This window comes from Oreochromis niloticus, linkage group LG9 (assembly GCF_001858045.2).
Source record: "Oreochromis niloticus isolate F11D_XX linkage group LG9, O_niloticus_UMD_NMBU, whole genome shotgun sequence".
NCBI classification, from domain to species: Eukaryota; Metazoa; Chordata; class Actinopteri; order Cichliformes; family Cichlidae; genus Oreochromis; species Oreochromis niloticus.
The window spans coordinates 5,916,012-5,938,330 of record NC_031974.2 but is presented as its reverse complement, the minus strand read 5'-3'; the positions used below and the strand labels follow the sequence as shown (position 1 = coordinate 5,938,330).

The following is a 22,319-nucleotide window of genomic DNA, read 5'->3' as shown; positions in this document are numbered from 1 at the left end:
TTATAGAAACATAAATTATTTTAGACATATTTTATATGAAAAAAATCAGTATGTTCAGTTTTAATTCCTTATTTATGGTTATTTCCTCCTGTGTTCCTTGGTCGACCGTTTAGATTAAAATGTTTCCCTTTTTGGGCTGTACACATCTGAATTTATATTTAAAATCCAAAATTAAAACATGATAAAAACTACATTTTACTCTTGAATGTACATATAGTTGAGTCATATATAGGCTGCACATAAAATAATTTCTTGCTTGTGTTGTAAGTAAAGCAGGAAAAAGGAGAATATAGTATTAAATATTATTCTTGCATATTATTATTGCTAGTACTACGATATAATAGTACTGATATAATATGAAATATAAAAATACACGTGCTAAATTGCATGACTGTTGACAGATAAATAGCCTACAGTCTACTTGGTAATACAGCTATGCTATTTATAAATATCAGCCAACAACGGCACTTTTGAACATCTCAAAATCAGTGTCGCTTAAAAAACGCCTTATTTTCTGGGCAACTTTTACTTATTAGCTTCGTATGTGTATATTTTTATTCTAGACATTAAAGGGTTAAATATAAATGAAATGAAATCTTTTATTTTTTGCTATTAATCCCATATTAACGATAGTAACCCTCCCCAACTGTCGTCCTTTGTCAGGGAGCGACGGTGTCTATCCTGACCGAACCCATAGTCTCTTTGATCAATATCGTCGTCTCGCGAGAACTTCGATGTCACGTGGATTATGGCTGAAGATCGCGGATATTAGAAGGTACTTTTCTGCTTTTATTTACTTTGTTGTGGGGTAAAATCGCGTATTTACGCAATTTGTTTATTGCAGCTCGAGACGTATGGGCATTAGCTATCGCTAAAATAAGCATGTGCAGCTTTTTGTGGCCGCTTACGTCGGCGCCGCCGGTACAAACCTTCGAAATAAGAGCACAATGTTTTGCGCGCTTTTTACCACTACGAAAACAGTTAGCTTCTGCTTCGTGAATGATCCGCTGTGGTTAAACACCCGTGGGCCTTGCTCTCCTGTTTGGAGGCTTCTACTTCACCCAAAGTGCAGATAAGTCTGCGCAGAAACCTAAACGGCGAGCAGGAGTAAATTGAACCCAACGGCGACACCGCTGTTAGCCTTAGCCTCAGCCCGAGGCCTGCTCAGGAAGCGGGCGGGAGCTTTTATTTTCCAAAACTGTTTCTTCATCTCACCTGCCAAGGCTGTAGATTCAGAGCATTATACCTGTCCACAAGCTTTTATTCAGATGTTAGACGTCCACAAGCCCGTATTTAGATTTTGAGCTGTTAATTAGACGCTTAATATGCACCGCGGTTCGTTCTCACTCTCTTTGTCATTAACAGGAGAGAAATCTACAAACCGAGAGCAAAGAGGAGGCGAAGCTGTGACTCTTCAGCAGCTCTGACACACTACTCACAGTAAGTTTTCACTCTGTTATCAAGTTTTACAAATCCACGAGAAATCTGTGCTTTGACGGTTTTTTTGTGATATTATTTAGATTTTGCACAATTATTAAAAATATTAGAAACATTACACTGGATTTCCAGCAGGTGAGTCATTAGTATAAACCTACAGGGGAGGTTTATTACGTTTATGAGGTGTTTGTGGCTCTTTGGATGTGTTTAGTCGTGTTAGAATAATTCAAGGCCTCACACAGGTAGATATTAAATTAAAGCTTATTTATAGAAGTGCTTTTCACAGACAAGCAGTCACAAAATACTGTACACACAAAACTAGGAATAAATACATTACTATATAATTGAAATTTAACATTAAAATGAATCGTAAGTCTACTGGGGGCTTCTGTAAAGAGTATAAAATAGAAAAAGTGTGAACTTGCTTAATAGAACTCGTTAATAGTCTGGTCATTGGTTTTTGTTTTTTTATTTATTTATTTATTTTTGTTGTTGTTATATCGCTCAGATTTATCTAAGCCAGTAAACAGGACATTACCGTAATCTAAAAAAACATGATTAATTTTCTGCTGTTCAGCCAAGGAGACCGCTTTTTGGTCATAATGTAGACATGTTCCTTATATAAAAGAAACTCTCAGGTAGAATTTGATCAGTCTGACTTATCTCAGGAACAGTGCTGATTATTACTGATCAAAGGGGCTAATATGTAAAATTGTTCAAATAAATATTGTGTCAAAGTCACGCCTGTGGCTCTGTTAGCAGATGCCTGTCGTATGAAGCAGGATTAAGTTAGAGAGGTAACCTCAGGTTTATCTCTGGCTGCAATCCATCAGTTTTCTGGTGTCATCAGTGCTGGAAAAGCTTGTGTCCTCTGTAGTAGAAGAATCTGATGTTTTTGAAGACTCAAAGCTTTTTTTTCTTTCCCCAGTGAGCATAAATGTGATATTATTAGAAGAGGGGGGTTTTTTCTAGCTTTTTTTCCTGTATGGTACGAGTGGATGAGCTAATATAAAATCTAGCCTTACTGAAGTCGTCCCTCGATGTTCTCAGGTGTATGAGAATAATTCAAGGCCTCAAACAGGTAGTAAATACTATTCAGTCAATCTCTAAGGTCTAATGATTCAAAAAAATGATTTATATTTACAAGCAACAGCTTTTTTTCCCTCTTTGACCTGCTTGATGTCACAGAGAGGATAAAGCCCTGATATAGGTATTTAAGACACAGAAGCCACTCCCACCCACCGTACCAAGGCTTGCTTCATGTAAAGCTATAAAATAATCAGGCTTTTCATGGTTGACTCCACAAGATCAGTCCATTCTGAGTGTTTATAATAATTGAGTAAATGATGCCAAAATGGGTTAAAGGTATTTTTAGTGCAGAAAAAACTCTGGATAAAAGTGTTGTGGCAGCAGTAATTTGTTTACATCACTCCTGGAGCTCAGTGGCTCAAACACAAGAAAAACATCTCCCTTCATACAAAGTTGCGTTAGTGATGAGGATCCCCTCGCCTGTTTTCCAGCAGCAGTGATGGCGCATGTCTTCAACCATGGGAAGCTGCTCCTGCAGCGCCTGCACCAGCAGCGGGAGATGGACTTTCTGTGTGACATCACCATAATGGTGAAGGACGTGGAGTTCAGGGCTCACCGTAACATCCTCGCTGCATTCAGCGAGTATTTCTCCTCCCATGCTGAAAAGGGGGAAGAGATCACGACTTTGGACCCCGACAAGGTCAGCCGGTACTCGCTGGAGAAGCTTCTGGAGTTCGTCTACACGGGACACATGAACCTCAGCAGGTAAGCGTGATGGTTTAGAAGCTAGCATCAGCCAGATCACGGTTATCCTGTACAGTTCTACATTCTGTATACCCAACAACCTGAGTGTACAACATATGAACAGAATGACAGCAAAGTAGACTTGGATGTGATGAAGCCAACGTCAGATACATACAAGTTATAGAAAGTAAATGTTAGTGAGACATCTTTGCTTTGTGCCTCTATGTGATTTACTGATGGCTAAAATGTGCTTATTATTAGTTGGTGTTGTGGCTCACATTAGCTCATTAAGGTTTTGTTTTGTTTTTTTAATTAAGAAAGCTAGCTAAATAGCTTTTCAGACAGTACAGAGTTAAAGTTAGCACACAAGATACAGTTAGCCTGCTAGCTGTGTGAATAAGTTCTTGGTTGTTTTGTAGCGTTGAAGACTTCTTCATCGCTGCAAATCTAGATGGCGGCTTCGTAGTATGGTAGCTTACATGTTCGCCAACAAGCCAAAGATCTCAGGAGGACACAAAAATGTATTTATGAAAGGTTTACAAAATCAAACGTGTGGTGCTACACGCTGTGGAGATCTGTTTTGAATCAAGCACTGAAAGTAGCTTCTTCAAGACAGGATGTTGCTTTGTTAGCTAGGAGAGTTTTGCTAAGTGATATTGTTTGCAGTTTGGTCATTTGAGCAGAGATCCTATTTTGGTTAATGTTGCTCAGAAGACCAAACCATCCCCATGATGTTGTCTGCCCTGCTAATGTTGACTGTAGTTTTTTCCTGCAGTCACTCCTTTTGACCATATGTGTTAGCTAACGTTAGCTCACCTGCTTGTACAGGCAAACTGCTTGATTAAGCGCAGCGCATAGTTTGAGTTTTGCCTTGAGCCACTTGTTTGATGATGTTGGTGATTAGTGGACTCCAGGCAGGGGCGTCCACACAGAAAGCGATGCGTTGGTCATCAGTTTGTCGCTGATGGTCGGTCAGCTGTTTCAGGGTCTTGTTGCTGAGTAGCACTCTGCTGCATTATCGCCTTGTCCTGTGTCAGATGTCCATATCCCTCACTCTCATCAGTAATTGTTTCAACCAGTTGCCTCTAAATTGACCAATTTTTCACTCCGGACTGACTTCTTGCGGTCACTGGTTGCCATGGCACTGTTAGATACTTGCTCTGCGGACGCCCCTTTAAGGTATTCATACCTGACGTTGACTAGCTGTGTTTGGTGGTGCTGTTGCCATAACAACAACAAACAATAACTCACAAGGCAAGTGTTTTAGGTTTATGTACAACAGGGGTGGGGAACTCCAGGCCTCGAGGGCCGGTGTCCTGCAGGTTTTAGGTGCGTCCTTGATCCCACACAGCTGATTTAAATGACCTCCTCAACATGTCTTAAGGTTCTTTAGAGCTCTGAAAATGAACTAATCATTTGACTCAGGTGTGTTGACCCTGAGTGATATCTAAAACCTGCAGGACACCAGCCCTTGAAGCCTGGAGTTCCCCACCGATTATTCTCTGGAGTGATCAACTTCTCCAACATTTTAGTGACATACTGCACAAGCAGCCACTTTAGTTTCTAAGGATATCTTTTTAGCGTGATTTCATTGGCTAATGCTCCACAGGAGCTATGAATGAACATTATTTGATTGGCCTAAGCTGTTATTTAATCAGGAAGTGAAACTCTTGAGATCAAGAGACTCTCTCATGTGAGACTCTCCTGGGGAAATGTATGCAGTGCAATCCAGCAAGCACGGAGAAAACATGCATGTAGAAATCAGTCCACATGATGTTAGATTATGAGAAGATCGTAGGCGTGGGACACTTGTGAACTGAATTTTGAGTTGGTACTTTGGTGAGTAAAATGTTTTTCTTTCTGGTTTCAGCACCCGACAAGCAGCCGTACGGCGAGCAGCCATCTTCTTAGGAATGACCGAAGCCACGAAATATCTGGAGGAGTTCCCTCACTGGTCTGAACTCGGCGAAACGTCACAGTCAGAGGCAGATAAAGAGACGGGTCTCTCGCCTCCCAGCCCCGCCTCCCCAAGCACCCCCAACTCCCCAGTCCCACTATCCATAGTCTCTGTTAAGGGGGAATGGGAGGACGAAGGTAAGGGCAGCAGAGAGCAGGATGATGAGGGCAGAGATATGTTTGTGGAAGACGATGAAGAGTACACCCCAAGCACGCCGAGGAGCACCGGGAGAGTAGGGGGCGGGAGGAGAGGTAGAAAGCCTAAAAGTTTTGGCGACGAGCAGATGGAGGCGAGCAGCTCTACTGACGGCACGCCCAAAATCTACAGCTATAGAGGGAGAGGGCGAGGGAGAGGCAGGGGCAGGGGGAGAGGAAGAGGAAGAGGAAGAGGGAGCTTAAAAAGTCAAGAACTCTATTTGGATGACTCTGATACGAGCGTGAAGGACTTTGGAGACACCTCAGCAGACTGGAGCCCCTCACAGGGGGAAGAAGAGGAGGAGGAGCCTGGGATGAAGAGGGCGAGGCTGAGCACCGGAGAGGGGAGGAGAGGGCGAGGCCGCGGGAGAGGGAGAGGCCGCGGGAGAGGGAGGGGCCGAAACAGGGGACAGACCGATGAGGAGGAGGAGGAGGAGGAGGCAAGGGATGACAGCGGAGGCACGGAGGAGGAGGTGGGGGAGGGAGTGGAAGAGGGTGAGATCGGGGAGATGGATGCGCTGGCTCTGGGCGAGATGTCGCTGTCGTGCACAGAGTGCAACAAACTGTTTAAAGATGTGAGCAGCCTGCGCCGCCACGAGAAGATCCACAAGGGGCTGAAGCCGTTCGCCTGCATCTTCTGCTCCAAAACCTTCAGGCAGGCCACGCAGCTGAAAACACACCTGCGCATACACACAGGTGAGCTCAGCACTGAGTGTCGCGTGTTTTTTGTTACTGGGTTCGTGAAGATGTGAGGCTGCTACACACCTTTTCATTTATAATCAAGTGTATAAAGACAAGAAAATACACCAGCAAGTAGGGCTGCACAATTAATCGTTAGAAAATCGCGATCTCAATTCATACTTATGTGCGATCTCATTTCCAAATGACAACGATTTAAAAAAAGAAGAAAAAAAAAAGAAAGATGACGATTGTACCACATTTTGATCCGGGACATAATCTGCATGAAAACAAGCGCTCACTCTTCCTGCGCAACAAATGACAAGGGCGGAGCCTTATACCACGTGATACAGAAGCCAGCTGGTTGCTAAAATTGGCAGGGATAAAACAACGGAGAGCACGTGAGAGATCACGAAGCTGTAAAGGCCAAGAAAGTGACAGGAGAAAATCCGTCCCAGTCAACCACATCAATAACGGGAACCTTACACAGCGCTTCCCCATACCCGTCGAACTCCTGCAGGCACAAAGAAATTATGGAGGCTATCACTTATCACCTGTCTAAAGATATCGCTCCCATCAACACTGTGAAACGAGGGATTTAGGAAAATGATTAACACCCTAGACAAACGCTACACAGTGCCGTCCCGCAACTATTTTTCAAATGTTGCACTACCTGCTCTATACACGCAGTGTCGAGCAACGGTGGAGATGGAATTACAAGCAGTACAACATTTTGCGGCAACAACAAAATGTGAGACATTTATGTTCATTTATTGTTTTTATGTTCAGTCTCAACTGTTACGAAGCTGATGTGCAGTTAATAAGTGCAATAAATATTTATACTGGAAAAGAAAATCGTGAGAGAATCGTGATCTCATTTTATGCAAAATCGTGCAGCCCTACCAGCAAGGCTCATTGCAGCCAGCAATCAAACTTTGGTTACTTTGATTTATAACCTCATTAACCCTTTAACCCCTAATCAGTGAAAGGTTTTTTGGTTTGGTTTGGGTTTTTTGCAAAATAAAACAAAATCTCACTGCTTTCAGACACCATTAAAATTTTTCAATTGTACAAATGGCTCAAGAGTTGCAGTAATTTTAAAAGAAAAAGTTGCAAAAACTTTTGAACCGTTGATGCCTTTACAGTCGAAACATCTCCTGATGAGTTTCTGGGTTCAGATGCTACTTTGTAGTCTTACTTCCAGTTATGTTTGCTTTGGAAACAGGACTTCTTCCATCATTTATATACAGTCTGTAACCCTGCTGCATTGTTTCTAATCAATTCCCTGTTATTTCCTGTCACCTGACTTCGAGCGTTGATGCTTGTGTGCTGGTTTTATTCATAATTTCAGTGTAAACTTTGGTTGAAATCAGCTTGATAAACAGAAGAAAAGTTTCTTACACGTATTAAACATGTAAAACTGCTTTTCTGTGACATTTAAATGCATAAGATGTTTGCACGTCCTCTGCAGCAGACTCCTTCCTGTGTCACAGAGCTGTCCTATACTTTCTGCTTCCTGAGCTGCAAAAACAAGCTCCGGAGGCAGGAAGACAAACATAGGATGTTGAGCACAAGCATGAGTCTAAGTTTGGAACAGAAATGCATCGTATCACTCAGCAGACCTTTGAGTTAAAATGAAAGTATGTGCAACGTGAACGTGAAGACCTGTGTCTGTCACCAGATAAGTGGAAAACCTTTTAACCCATCAGCAGGCAGATATAATGTAACACACGTATAACAAGCGTCCTCCTTGTTTCTCTGTTGCAGGCGAGAAGCCGTTCAATTGTGCCGATTGTGACAAGTGTTTCGCTCAGAAGTGCCAGCTGGTCGCTCACCGCCGAATGCACCACGGCGAGGAGAAGCCGTACACCTGTGAGCGCTGCGGCTTCAAGTTTGCTACCTCGTCCAATTATAAAATACACATCAGGTACGTCAGTGTGGAAGGAGCTGAGGCCAGGAGGGCCAAGAGCCTGCGTATCTGCATGCAACTCACCTTCACTTAAGCCTTCCTTTTGTTATATATGACTGACATAACAAGTCAGCTGCTGGTCTGCTTCCACTGAGGAACTACCGTATTTTCCGCACTATAAAGCGCACTTAAAATCCTTTAATTTTCTGAAAAATCGGCAGCGCGCCTTAAAATCTGCTGCTCCTTATCTATGAATTCTGGCTGTGTTTACTGACCTTCTATGTGGTACACGGCGCTCAAAAATCTGTCAAAAAATGTTTTAGTAGGACTTTGCTAAGCTACGAAGCCGCACCGCTTGATGGATTGTCTGAGTGTTATGGCTACCGCAGTCAGGAGCCTCACGGCTCATAGTAATCTGGGTCCAAATCTCCGTCTGCGTCAGGTCCCAAACAAACACTGTGTAAATTCTTTCATCTTTAATAAAATGATCTGCGTTGCTGCTTTACCAGATGTAACAATTAAGTTTAACATCAGGCATCCATGAAAACAGAATTTATTAAATTAAACGGAGTTAGAAGTTAGCAGGAAGTTAGCTCGCTGGTTTCGCTAGTTACCTAAACAAGATATATCATGTTCTGACTGAGAGATTTTTGGAAAAAAATAAAATGTACAGCTCTCCTATCACTTCCAACATGAATGTAGAGAGACAACTACACAATAGCGACGTTTGTAAGATTACTGAAGTTGGGCTAGCTGGTATATAATGCTGTGCTAGTGATCGCTAGCGACACCGCTATGTTAGCATACCAAAGCATAACACAGTGAACCTGGAGAATGAACGCTAACCTTTTTCCACTTGATAAAAGTTCCCAATGGTTTTTTTTGACAAATGCAATCGCATGGAAAATTGCTGTAAACGGACCAAACTTCAGTAGGGGAGAACAACTGAGATAATCCAGCCACAATATGAGGTTAGTCATTAATGTAAGATGAGATAACCTTTATTAGTCTCACACGTGGGAAATTTGTTACAGCAGAAAGTGGACAGTGCAAAGTTACATAGCAAAAATCAGAAAAACACTGGAATAACATATACTGTTGTTCCAGTGTTTATAGAGCAGCTACCAGAGAATTAAACATTAATGAATTAATGGTACGGAAGTGGAGGAAGCAAGTTGAGTAAAGTTTGACTTATCTGACTGTTTTGTTTCGTTTAATGCGCTTTATAATGTGGTGCGCCTAATGTATGAACACAGACCCGTTTGTCGACAGTGCGCCTTATAATACCGTGCGCCCTATGGTCCCATAAATACGGTAGTTAAAGATCTTTATTGTGCTCTCGCACACACAAAGGTGTTTACGAGTGGCAGAACTAATAAGACATGTTATTGTAGGTTAAACTACCCAGTAGTTTCTATAGTAACAGTTCTGCTGGTCTGAGGGCCACTGCAGAAAAATGTGGTTGCTGGGTTGGACACATGTGAAGGTGATTACGTGGTTCTCACCTGTGACTTTTTTAAGCACTTGTTGTTGTGAGTTGTTGCTCTATAAATAAAGTTGAATTTTAACACGTTTCCCACAGACTGCACAGCGGGGAGAAACCGTACGTCTGTGACATCTGCGGCCAGGCGTTCGCTCAGTCCAGCACGCTGACGTACCACAAGCGACGACACACTGGGGAGAAACCGTACCAGTGCGACCTGTGTGGCATGTCCTTCTCTGTGTCTTCCTCTCTCATTGCCCACACACGAAAACACACTGGTGAGAGACGTGCAAATGAAAGGCTGCTCTGGTTTCCTGCCACACTGGCCAAATAGACTTTACAGACATTTTTCTGTATTTCTGTGCGTTTCAGGCGAGACTCCGTACAAATGTTCGCAGCCTAAATGCGATGCCAAATTTGTCACATCCTCTGAACTGAAGAAACACATGCGGCGACTTCACCCAGGTGAGTTTAAAGCTTTGTTTGTTACACCAAACATTTAAAGAGTGGTTAGATGGGACTGAAAGTCACCAGTTTCACACCAGGATCCTACTGATAACTGCAGCTGTCTTTCAGGAGAGCTCATAACCTAAAATATGCTTTATTGACATAATGAAACTCTTTAAAAAATGTGCCTCCAACGGGTGTGGAAAGTAATGAAGTGAGTTATAAAGAGAAGCTCTGAGCTCCACACAGTTTATACCCTGATTGGTCAGAAACTGTGTGGAGCTGAGAGTTTTCTCTTTATAACTCAGAAACTTAATTTAAATGAGTTCTCGCGTTGTTTGCAGAGGGGAACAGCGGCGTGCAGTGCCTGCTCTGTGGAAACAGATTTGCCAGCGTGAAGAACATGATCAAACACCAGGACAAAGCTCACGCCGACGAAGTTCGGCAACACAAGGAGAGAGCCCGAGCCGGTGAGCTGTCAGCCTGTTTATTAAAATCCAGTGTGTCTTAAAGTTCTGTTAAAGTTTAATTGAATAAGAACCCTGAAAGTGTTTTGGGATGTATTAGAGTCAAAGTCAGTAGATCTTTTTGCAGCTTCAGTCAGAAAAACCACCCCTCAGTGTCACTGCATGATTCAGCCCTGAGGCTGGAAGCCAATCACTGTGTTTACATGTGCATCAGTATCCTGGTTAGCATTAGCTGTTTGAAGTGTCCATGTCCTGTGCAATAAAGCAGGATGCTGCAGCCTGTAAGCATCCCATTGAGCGCTTTGCAGTGTGCAGGCTACCTGCAGAGGCACCACTTAGTCCAGCAGCAGAAACTTCCTCTCTGGCAACAGAGGAAGTGCGTAATAGAGGAAGTGAATTCAGTGTTTTGGTTATAAAAAAAAGGGGGGGTGGGGGGGTGCTGACCAGTCAACACATTAAAGACGCTAGTTTCTGGAGATGTTACATCACATTAGCTGTCTGTGCCTGTAAACTTCAGATATGTGGGGTTACTCTCTATCTTTAAACCGATGTGGCAGACTTCAGATGACAACAATTATGTAGAGTCAGTGGAGAGTTTGAGGTTGAGCTGTGATCCCAGTGAAAATGTAATAGTATTATTGATTGAAAATGAGCAATAGTTGATAATCTGCCAGTGTAGATGATCAGAATTACTTGAACTGTGACAACAGACAAGTTTGTTTTTGTTTTTTTTAAGTGGGTGTTCCAGATTTATTAGCTCAAAGTCCAGTCCACTGGTGATGACAAAGTAAAGCAGACACACCAGAGCACAAGCTCAAAGTCAGACAGTGTTGTGAGCCAGGACTCTAACTCAAGCTTAACATGGGAGTGTTGGATCTGCCTTTAACAAGTGTGCAGTGCTGCTGCTGCCTTAAAGGCACAACAGCAAAGCTCCCAATTCTACTTTTAGGCCTTCTAAAGAACAGGCAGTAAAACGGTGTTGTTTCCATGTTATCTTCTGGCTGCTCTGAATACTTTCAGCAGTGACTGTCTGACTGGGTTTTGTGTCTTTGAGCAGTGGTCCTGCTGTCCACCAGCCATCCCGTGGCCTTCGTCCAGAGCAAGCTCTCCCAGGAGAACAAAGGTTTGGGCTCCATCCCTGAGTGCGAGCCGGCCAACCCTGAACCGGCCACTCCCAACCCTAAAGCCACCGACCCCGCCGCGGTTTCCTCTGATGCCACCACCACTGACTCTGCTACAACCACGACCGCCACCAGCGTGACTGCTGACAGCGCCACGGATGCCGCCGCCATCATCCAGGACTTCAAGGCAGAGCCCACACACCCCCCTCTCACCACCGCAGAGCAGGTGACCTTCGACGCCGATCAGGAGCAGACCATCAACTCGGACACGCTGCACGCGCTGGTGGAGCAGCTGCGGCCGCCGCCTTCACCCGCACAGACGCTGGAGCAGATTGTCATCATCAAGACGGTGGATAACATGGACAACATGCCCCCTCAGCAGTGAGGCCTGAATAACACTGATCAGAACTAAACTTCAATTTTGAACAGTCACTCGCTGATTGGGATAAAGTCAGTGCTCATGTTCAGGATAAAAAAATCTACAATACAAGACAATTTGGTCCAACTTGGGCTTTATTTTCATAGTTTTGACCATCATTTCTACCTGTGGTACAAACAGGAAATGCAAGCAGTCAGGTTAGAAACTAACATCAAGGTTAGACAAAATATTTTGGACGACAAACAGCAAAATATAATCTAAACTATATGTCACCACATTCAGTTAAATCCATTAGGACAGACAGTCATTGGAGCGTTTGCAGACTTTTTAAATACATTAATCGCATTATGTGATTATTATTTGTCAAAAAAGTCTCAAGTAGCATCCTCAGAAGTCTTTTTTTGTCTTCCACACATCCCAAAACCCAAAGACTTTCAGCTCTCTGTGACTTAAAATGGAGAAAAGCACTAAGTTCTGCATTTCAGAGGCTGAAACTGGAAACGTGTGATGTGGTTACCACAGTTTGTACAAAAACGATGCGCTGGCATGCACACATTTAATATTTTGCAATTAAAAAAACTTTCCAGTATTTTTTTTAAATTGTGACGTATGAGAAACAGATGATCAGATTCACAGCTCATGGTCTGTAATTTGGTTTATTATCAAAATTACTTTAGCAGTAGATTCTAAAATATTTACAGATGAACAACCAAGACGAGCGTTTCCACTAAATTAACACTGATGCAAAAAGCATCAAATGAAGCTATAAAAAACCCAAAACATAAACCCTTAAAGAAGCAGCGTGGCTTCAGTTGAGTTGGTTTACTGGTCAAAACTATAAGAATAAAACCTGACCCAGTCATCCTTTTAAAAATGCCCATATTTTTTATTAGAAGTGAAATGAAAGTCATGATCTAGCAGGACGATTTACAGCTCCTCAAAGAGAACACGGGTCACATGGCAAACAAGATGCAGTTTAACCGTGTCAGTGGCCGATACTGTTGTGTGACACCAGTCTTGAGCTTGAGAAAAAAAGGAGTGTGAGGAGATCTGAAAGAGGCTAAAAACAGATCAGTTATTTTTCTAATGAAGATTTTTTGTTTCCTTGGCAGAGAAGAGGAATGAGTGGCAATAAAAGGCAGAATCAAATTATTATAACCTGCAGAATCCCAATAAGATTCTCTCTTTGTGTTCAGCAGTGACATTCATGATCAGCACTGATGATTTCATGCTGTTGTGCTTAAACCTGCTAACTGTTGGAGTCACAGTTAAACTACATTCTTCTTGTAAAATCCACTGTTTGGGTTTACCAGATGTAACCAGTTTTCTCCAAGCATTAACCAGCTGTACACATAAAGATGACCAGTTTGATTACTTGTGCTGTCTTTTCAATCAGCAGATGTCAGAATCAGGAGGGAAGGGAGGGGGGGGGAGCCCAGTCAGCAGATCTGTAAAATTTACTGTTGTTCAGATGTCTAACGTTCTGATCCAAGTTCCTCGTTTCACTTCCCAGCTTAATGGTGAAGTGTGTGAAAAAAGAAACTGATTCTACATTTTCTTCTGCTGTAGAAAGTGAAGCTTTGATTCACATCGACTGACCTGCTTCAAACCGCTTAAAGGTGCTTTTTGTAAAAACAGCCCGTTGTGTGAAGATGATTTACAAGTCCAAAGACGAGCGTTTTGGGTTACTGTGAGCGTGAATTATTGTATATCTGACCAGAAGAATGAGTTCAAGGATATAAGCAGCAATGAAAAAAGGAGTTTCCTCCTATGGATTTCTGGGATCTCCATTAGAGAGAGGGCGATTAGCTCAGGGTAGGAGGAGTCAGTTAAGGTAGTTCAGAGTCCTCCTTTAGCGAGGTGTTTCAGGACTGTCTGCTGGATTAAGTGGCTGGAAGAGGAAGGTCTTCTTAGACTGCAGACCCCACAACCGTGATGTGGATACACAGACGGATGGAAATCAGCATCTTTGTATTTTGTGGCAGAGATGTCAGCTAAAGCAAGGATGAGCCGTACTCCTGTAATACCACTTTGGACCACAAGGTGGAGCAGTGAGTCAGTATAGTGTCCTCTCTGTCACACTGACCTGGCTTGTTTGGTAGCTAAAAGACTGTGTAGTGTTTTTATAAAGCGAACAGAAACTTTAGATAAGCTAGAGGTCTGATCAGATATCATTTTATACTTACACAGAAGAAGGTGGCGCTGTTTGGGGCGGATAACTGTGCTTCCTGGTGAAACACCACCTCCTGGTGGTGAACGTTTGCATTACACTTTGTTTCTTTTTCTTTTTTTACAAAAAGTACCTTTAAAGTCCTCTAACCTCACACAACATTTTCTCCGACATGGATGGTGTGGCTGCAGTTTTTTGTTTGTTTTTTCTATTACAGCTTCCTTTTGTTTGATGGAGTAACGCTTGTAAAGAATAACTCTGATACAGTACAACTCCGTTTTAATAGTTAGCGTAGTGAATAGGAGCTTTGGTATCATAAGATGTAACATCTTTATTTATCAAGCAATAAATGTTCCACCCTGCAGTGACATGTGATAATGGTGGCTTCATTGATGTAATAGAGCCTCTTTTTATTCTTCTTTTTTCTTTTTTAAGTAAATCAGTTGTTTCAGTGTGAAAGAGTGAAAAATGCATTTCTATTAACATGACCGTAGCTGTTTGTTTATTTTATTTGTTTTTTTGTTTTAGGTAAAATGTCTGCATTACTTGTAAAAATTTGTGAATTACATATACAAGTTCACTACTGTATGAAAAATGTACAACAGCAGCAGGAAAATAAAGACCGACAAAAAAGGGACAATCGGACTGCTGTTTGTCAGTTTATTATGACATTTTTACTTTTTTGTTCTTTATGTCACTGCAGATGTTTTGGTTTTTGTTGTTTTTTCTCAAGCAGAACCATCTGTTTAGAGGATGTAATTTGATTTATAATATAATCAGTATGTTCTGAAAGCATCCACATTGCAATAAAACACAGTTACTGAGCAAAGTGTCTAGAACTCAGTGGATACTATTTAAGGAACAGCAGTTTCTTGTCATAAATAAATGTTATACTTATGATTGGTAATATATAAATAACACAAGTGTCCGATCAATTAAAAGTATTTTAGGAGTGAGGAAATAACTGGAATTGCTCAAAAATACTGTCTAGCAAAATAATGCAAATAATTTAGATTTTACATTATGATAAATGGCCAGTATTTGTATAGCGCTTTCTAGTCCCTAAGGACCCCAAAGCGCTTTACACAACCAGTCATCCACCCATTCACACACTGGTGATGGCAGCTACATTGTAGCCACAGCCACCCTGGGGCGCACTGACAGAGGCGAGGCTGCCGGACACTGGCGCCCTCTGACCACCACCAGTAGGCAACGGGTGAAGTGTCTTGCCCAAGGACACAACAACCAAGACTGTCCAAGCTGGAGCTCGAACCGGCAACCTTCCGATTACAAGGCGAACTCCCAACTCTTATATTCAGTGATGATTTTAAAATATTTCATGTAGCGTCTTAAAAACCACAGAACACTGACTTAAAGACAAACTGAGGACAATCCTTTAAAGCAGTGGTTCCCAAACTTTTTTTGCCAGGCCCCCCTTTTTTACAAGAAAAATGTTCGCGCGCCCCCCCACCTAACCCCCGCACAAACACATCCTCCAAACACACACACCCATATTTTGTTTACAAACTCCATTGCGGTTTATTTCACACCTCAAACATTTAGTAAACAATTAAGCAAATACAAGTAAACGGCAATAAATTACAGGCAGTAATAAAATATACTACTAACTCTTTTACGCTGCGTCCACACCTACACGGGTATTTTTGAAAACTCAGCTGTTTCTATGCGTTTGGGCCTTTCGTCAACACGTAAATGGCGTTGCGATTCACCGAAAACGGAGATTATTTAAAACTCCTTTTTTGCGTTTACGTGTGGACGAGGATTACAGAGTTCGTCACGCAACGTCAAAGGTATGTGCCCTTTTTCACGTCACGCTGTGCGCCACGTTATTGTTTACATGAGATGAATTGCAGAATGGCAGATAGAGACGAAATACTGTTAATCTGACTATCTGCAGGTTTTACACGCTTACATACACACACGCAGTTACTGTCCCTCCATTTAGAAAGGCAGAGGCGTCACGGTGTAATTATTTTACATGTAGTTGTTTTTTTTTTTCCTGTGTAATAATATTCAACATTGCTGTCAATACATTTTTCAAAAAATGCCTCTCTGTGCAAAATGGGTTTAAACACATAAACAGCTGTGAGATACTGTTTGTCCGTGATTTGAACTCCTGACATTTAATGTCAGGAGTAGTTAGTTATTACAAGAAGTGTTTGTGAACTAAAAATCAAGAATGTGGGATACTGTTTGTCCGTGATTTGGAGAGCCCAGCGCTGCTCCCGACGCAGGGAAACTAATTTTGCAGGGGAGACCTACCTTGGCACTTGTGCAGGTGAAGCCAAAGGGAAGATATGCTTCACCATATTTTCCTGTCTTTGGTTTGGAAGGAAGTTGGTTTGGAAACATATCTGGCGATGCTTCATCTCCTGCTTTGCGTTTGTGTGGGAGCCCCGTCAAAAACCTGTCCACAGTGTCCAAGCGCTCTTTTTTTTTTTTAATTTTCATACCGCGCCCCCCCTGCAATGGCTCTGCGCCCCCCTAGGGGGCGGGCCCCACACTTTGGGAACCTCTGCTTTAAAGGATTGATTTTTTTTAAAAGTTTTATCACAATATATTTCGTATTTTAAAATACAAAAAATAGACTAAAGCTCAAAATTTGTTTCACAATTCTTTTTGACTATTGACTTTTATTGATTTGTTTCTTGTAAATGCATCCATTTTGTTTCCTAAAACAATTTATTTTCTTTTACATTTCACTAACTGATCATAAATAAAAAAGCTGTAATTAAATGTTTTGCCATTGATATTTCATCTTAAAACGTTTAGTTTCTCTTAAATTTGAATTTGTGTTCTCCTGAATTTAAAATTGAAACTAATAAATTGGAAATATTCTTTTCTCTTAGAATGTTTATTTCTTGTTAATTAGCCACTTTTTCTTTTAATTTTCTATTATTTTTATGATTTTAAACTCAAAAGCTGAAGTTTTTTTCTTTTAATTCCACTCACATTCACCCATCTTTTTTTTTTGTTACATACTGTAATTGGTTACTGAGACGCAAACCTACACGTTCATTTATTGTATTTCTTTAATATATTAACGTTCATATCAAAAATCCACCTTACGTTAAAATTTCCCTCCCGTTACTTGTTTGTACCTCCGCGGCTGCCGTCCCTCGTGTTGCCATAGCAACTCAAACAGTATCTAGTGATGGCTGCCCAAAGCATGTCAGAGCTTTATAAAGCCGTGTGCGCTGAGAGAAAGATAAAAGTGAATCCGTACGTTTTGCAGTCATTAAAGAAGACGCCGTTAACGGGGTAAGCGATTAAACTTTAAACTCCAGTGTAACTTTAGGGCACCAAAAGTGAAGATTTTAGTGGGTTAACGTTACCGATTAATACTACTGTGGACTTAAACACATTTAAATCTCTTAGTAAATTCACTCACTCACTTGGCACTTTTTAGAATTATTTTATTACCACTTACTCCCCATGAAGTGTTTCATATTTCATACTAAGCACACCCAGTATGAAAATAATCACGTGGTTAAAAAAATGCTTGACCAGTTACCTGGTTAAATGTTGTGAAAATAATATATATATATATAGATAGATAGATAGATAGATAGATAGATTTCAAATATAAGATTTTTAGAGATGTATTTGGGCTTCACATGGCTGGTTAACTAAACTGAGTGTGACACCCCTGTTTTAAAGATGTGTGTTTTTTCCAATGCATTTCCCATATAAACACTGATTCTCTGCTGGCGTGGAAAACTTGTCTGTGTGGCAGGAAGTTCACCCTAAAACTTCCAGGAAATGTCAGACAGGTTCAGAGACTCCGTGACGACGACGTCCTCGCTCTCTGTAAATGTCTCCGACATAACGAGTGTGTTACAGGTGAGCTGGCGGATTCAGGTGAACTGACTCAGACAAGGTGTGTTTAACTGTCTTTAACTACCTGTGTGTGTGTGTGTGTGTGACCAGGTCTTGATCTGAGGTACAACAGCATAAAAAATGAAGGAGTTGAACACCTTGCTAAGCTCCTGCAAGTAGGTAACAAAATGCAATGGGTGGATCATTTTCTGTAAGTAAAATGTTTCATGTTTGATGTATTTCGTGTTTGTTTTCTCTGAGCAGGAGGAGAAATCATCTCTGAGCTGTTTGGATTTAATGTTTAACGACATCCAGGCCAATGGGGCTCAAGTCCTCGCCAGCAGCCTTCAGGTTTAACACTGATATGTTCTCATATAAACTGTTTATTCTTACTCTTCCCTTAGGAATTAGGTGCTTAACCCCCTACTTCGGTAGCCCATGAACAAAAATGAACTTAGATCCTGGCCAGACTCCTCTTCACTCATGAGATCCTTTTAGATTTTAGCAGAATTCATTTACAGTTGGATTTTCATTCCTTTTAATGCGGCTCCAACGTTTCTAATGTGGAAGCCACGTCCCCACCTCTCTACAGGGTAACGGCACCCTGCTCTCTCTCAGGCTGTCAGGTAACAAGATCGGGAGAGGAGGAGGTTTGGAACTGGCCAGCATGCTGCAGGAGAACTGCACGCTGCAGGAGCTGGAAGTGGCCGACTGCGACCTGGTAGATGGGCTTCAGTTTTTAAAAAGGTTTGGTGCTGACATCATTCTGTTTCTGAGAGTTTTCTCGATCCCTACAGGACACCAGCAGTATTATAGCGCTCGTCATCATGCTGAAGAAAAACAAGGCTCTTTGCTCTGTCGATATCAGCCGCCCGCTGCTCTTCAGCCATCAGGTACAAACACACACCAGGTATAAAACTCAGTGGGAGGCAGACTGATCTGAGCCAGCTCTTTGTGTCTCAGGAGGAGTGGGCAGTGCACTGCTCTAAGATGCTGGCAGTGAATAGCAGCCTGATGGAGCTCCACCTGGGGAGGATGGGGATGACCGACACTGGGATAGAGCAGCTCACTGAAGGCCTGGGGCGGAACCACAGCCTGCGCTACCTGGACCTGTGCAGGTAGGAAATGAGTCGAGCAGCCAGCAAGAGGGCGCATTTCCTCCTCTTCATACCACACATCTGTCTTTCTTGGATTTCTGTAGCAACCGTGTGACCCGTGACGGTGCGTTTCATCTCGCCATGATGCTGAAGCAGAACAGGGCCCTGGAGATTTTAGATCTGTCATCCAATCAGATTGGAGATGGTGGAGCTGGGTACCTGAGTAAAGTCATCACCTGTCCGTGCTGCACCCTCAAAGAGTGAGTCCTGCATCAACCCCAGAATCACCCACACCCTTCGACTGGTCCAGTGTATAAGCACTGACTATTCTTCACCACATTTGCTTACTTTAGAGACTCGAAGCACCAGGAAGTGGGAATAATTTCTCCTATAATAAGGATTTTTAGGTCCCTGATAGCAGAAATGAACAGATTTTATCCAGTTAGGTAACTTTTACATCACTAGAGAGGAAAATATAGCCACATTATTATAATTACTATGGTTATTTTTGTATTTTTGGAAAAGAGGTTGCCCAGTTTTGATACATTTGGAGGTTTGCAGCAGAGACAGAATCATGTTTTCTGCTTATTTTAATGATATTTTAATGACTTTAGAAACCAGAAGCCTGATTGTTTGTTTTTTACATTGAGACAAAGTTTACACAGAAGGACTATATCGGGTCTTTTTTAAAGTGACTTTCAGGGATTTAGAATCTCCGAAAAAAACCTATCAATTTTTATTACTTAGAGATTTTTCAGCATCTAACAAGGACAAAGTTAAATTGTCCTGATTTTTGCGTAACTTTAAGAATTTGAATGTGAAGAGAAGAAAAGATCCATGAATGTAATGATTCAAAGGGTTCAAATATCTTTGAATTTATGTGCTTCAATATATTTTTCGGACTGAGGAAAACAGAAAAAAGGTTAAGTATTCTGAAGAGCGTAAGATTATGAAAAAACTACAGATATGAAATATCCAGATTTTAGAGGCCCAGAGAGGTGAAGAGGAAAGCAGCAAACAGAGAAAGCTTTGTAAAGTAAACAGTTTTAGCTTCATCCTTTTTTAATCCTTTAATCTTGACCTGCTGTCACCAACCTGCGCTCTGTGCAAGGCTGTCTGTGTGCAGAAACAACATCGCATCAGAGGGTCTGCTGTTGTTGGCTCAGGCTGTGAAATCCAGCTCGACTCTGACTCACATCTACATCTGGGGAAACCACCTGGAGGAGCCCGTATGCCAGGTACACCTCTCAGATGTCTGTTTCATCTTCTCCTCTAACATCCCATCACCCCTCTAACAGATCCACGCTCCCTCCCTGCTTCAGGCCTTCAAGGAGCTGATATCCAGCGGCCGGCTGCATCCAGAACAGACAGATGTAAGCCCCTATGAGGTGGATGGTCACGTGTTCCTCGCTGAGGTCTTCCAGAGTTTGAGGAAACATGTTTACAACATCGACTGTAACCGTACAGATTTGCCTACAAAGACTGCTGCAAGCCCTGATGCCACCACACATCATGGACAACTAAAAGATTATTTAAACTGCAAAGATTTAAGTTTATGAAAGTATTTTGTTTGTTCATCACAAACACAATTAGTGGCAGTCATTTCTAATATTTTAAGACACTGACTTCAATTAGACCTCCTGAAATAATTACATCCATAAACAGACATGCTTGTTGCAGAAGAGAAATGTTCAATGTGTTGTGTGATCTTTCTCAGCAAGCAATATTTTTATATTTTAATAAATCTGTTTTGTGAATATTAATATTTTTAGCACATGAGCAGAGTTTCTGTTGATGCTTAAAAAGCCTTAAAGAGTGCTGAAGTCATTCACAGCAAAAGATTGTTAACCCTCTACTTTACATGTCCATAAAAAACATGTCAGGTTGCTCGTTCAATGCAGCTCTGCCATAAAAGTAGGGATAGGGTCCTATTCATGTGTACATGGTTATCCTGTCAGGGTCCTTGGGGAGTATGAGGTCCCTGTACAGCCGGGGAGAAGTCAGACCTCTTCTTTCTTTGTCATAGATTCTGTTTCTGGTTTTTATGGACACATTCTAGCGATAGCAGGTTGTTGAGGGTCTCCACTTTGGTTGCCTTTTTGCAGGCTTCGTGTGAGCTTCATCAGGTGGCGACCTCCAGGGTATACTGGGACAGTAGCTGATCTATGTTCCTACCTTCACCTATGGTTACAAGCTCTGGGTACTGACCAAAACAATGACATCACATATAAAACAATGAAAATGAGTTTTCTCTGAAGGGTAACTGGGCTCTTTCTTAAAGGTAGGGTGAGCAGCTTGATCAACCAGAGTGAATTCGAGATGCTCTGCCACATTCAAAGGAACCAGTTCTGTGGTTCAAGCATCTGACAAAGGCTTCTGCTGGGAGGAGTGTTTTGGGCATGTCCTACCAGTAGGAGGACCAGAACAGACTCGCTGGAGGGATTACATCTATTGGCTAGCATGGGAACGCCTTCGTGTTCCCCCGGGTAAGCTGGCAGATTGGGCCCAGACTGCTGACCTGTGACCAATAACAGATGAAAAAGAGGATCACAAATGAACCTCAACAGCCATCCATATCACAGTTTCTGGACACTTGTGCCGGCAATACAGCATAAATCATCCACACTGCACTAAATTTACTGCAATAGTTATTTGTTTTGTACTGTGGAAATCTCAGTACTGTTTGTGAACAGGAAGTTCTGCTTTTGCATTTTTCATTCAATGTTTATTCTTTTTTTGGGGGAGGGGGGATTTGGTTTTTTTGCCTGTCCCGTTTGGATCTTTAGCCATCAGAATTGTTGTCTGAAGGCCAAGAAAGATGCCTAGCGGATTTACTTTACCAAGTGGATCATCATGGCTTTGCCATATTGGTCCATTTGATTGACCTTTATTATAATTATGTATTTATTTTATTTTATTTTATTTTATTTTCGGTTGTTACAGACGGGACAGACATGACTGGGGGATAGGACAGGGAGAAAGAAAGAATGAAAGAGAGAGAGGGAGAGAAAGAAAAATAGAGGGGAGACGAGATGGTGAGAAAGGGGGGAAGAAAAAAGAAAAACAAACAAAACACCAGGATCACCTGTATGGAGAAGAAAAAAAACAGAAGAGAAAACAAACAAAAAAGAGCAACATAATAAATACAACACCATCACAATAAAGTAGCTAACAGTAGATAACAGTAGATACTAAATTATATGTTATTGTGCAGCATGTAAGATTGACAGTGCACAGTGTGCTTTGAGGTAGCAGCCAAGAAAGGTGTAGTTTGTGTCTGTGAACACCTGTGTGTACACCTGTGTGCATCAGCAGAATAGAATAGCTTTTTATTGTCACTGTTACAAGAACAGTGAAAGGCAGTTTG

The 22,319-nt window shown here is 41.8% G+C and overlaps 3 protein-coding genes across 5 annotated transcripts in view; 2 read left to right on the top strand and 1 right to left on the bottom strand.

Annotated features, from left to right (window-relative positions):
- LOC102080896 (disco-interacting protein 2 homolog C) overlaps positions 1–22,319 on the bottom strand; it is a 33,954-nt gene that overhangs the window by 6,121 nt on the left and 5,514 nt on the right. The gene's annotated exons all lie outside the window — the stretch shown is intronic.
- On the top strand, positions 661–14,844 carry mynn (myoneurin). 2 transcript variants are annotated; one of them, XM_005460969.4, is made up of 9 exons: positions 661–775; positions 1,366–1,440; positions 2,961–3,231; positions 5,081–6,057; positions 7,807–7,966; positions 9,531–9,709; positions 9,804–9,896; positions 10,223–10,348; positions 11,403–14,844. In XM_005460969.4, exons 3-9 carry the CDS (start codon positions 2,966–2,968, stop codon positions 11,849–11,851), a joined length of 2,250 nt encoding a protein of 749 aa, XP_005461026.1. In that variant the 5' UTR covers positions 661–775; positions 1,366–1,440; positions 2,961–2,965; the 3' UTR covers positions 11,852–14,844. The 2 variants fall into 2 exon arrangements, with proteins under 2 accessions (XP_005461026.1, XP_005461025.1); XM_005460968.4 differs by having other exon boundaries at positions 2,958–3,231.
- Positions 16,840–21,224, top strand: lrrc34 (leucine rich repeat containing 34). Of its 2 annotated transcripts, none has more exons than XM_005460971.4 (10): positions 16,840–17,297; positions 17,773–17,879; positions 17,967–18,031; positions 18,120–18,206; positions 18,448–18,576; positions 18,653–18,748; positions 18,822–18,973; positions 19,057–19,212; positions 20,064–20,190; positions 20,275–21,224. In XM_005460971.4, exons 1-10 carry the CDS (start codon positions 17,191–17,193, stop codon positions 20,509–20,511), a joined length of 1,263 nt encoding a protein of 420 aa, XP_005461028.1. In that variant the 5' UTR covers positions 16,840–17,190; the 3' UTR covers positions 20,512–21,224. The 2 variants fall into 2 exon arrangements, with proteins under 2 accessions (XP_005461028.1, XP_005461027.1); XM_005460970.4 differs by having other exon boundaries at positions 16,936–17,297; positions 18,819–18,973; positions 20,275–21,213.

Excerpts from the sequence above, each read along its gene's own strand:
- mynn (XM_005460969.4), top strand. The coding sequence starts at position 2,966 with ATGGCGCATGTCTTCAACCATGGGAAGCTGCTCCTGCAGCGCCTGCAC. Across the intron at positions 3,232-5,080 it reads GGACACATGAACCTCAGCAG|CACCCGACAAGCAGCCGTAC; the intron begins GTAAGCGTGATG and ends TTCTGGTTTCAG. Across the intron at positions 7,967-9,530 it reads AATTATAAAATACACATCAG|ACTGCACAGCGGGGAGAAAC; the intron begins GTACGTCAGTGT and ends CGTTTCCCACAG.
- lrrc34 (XM_005460970.4), top strand. The coding sequence starts at position 17,191 with ATGGCTGCCCAAAGCATGTCAGAGCTTTATAAAGCCGTGTGCGCTGAG. Across the intron at positions 19,213-20,063 it reads CCGTGCTGCACCCTCAAAGA|GCTGTCTGTGTGCAGAAACA; the intron begins GTGAGTCCTGCA and ends GCTCTGTGCAAG. Across the intron at positions 20,191-20,274 it reads TGGAGGAGCCCGTATGCCAG|GCCTTCAAGGAGCTGATATC; the intron begins GTACACCTCTCA and ends TCCCTGCTTCAG.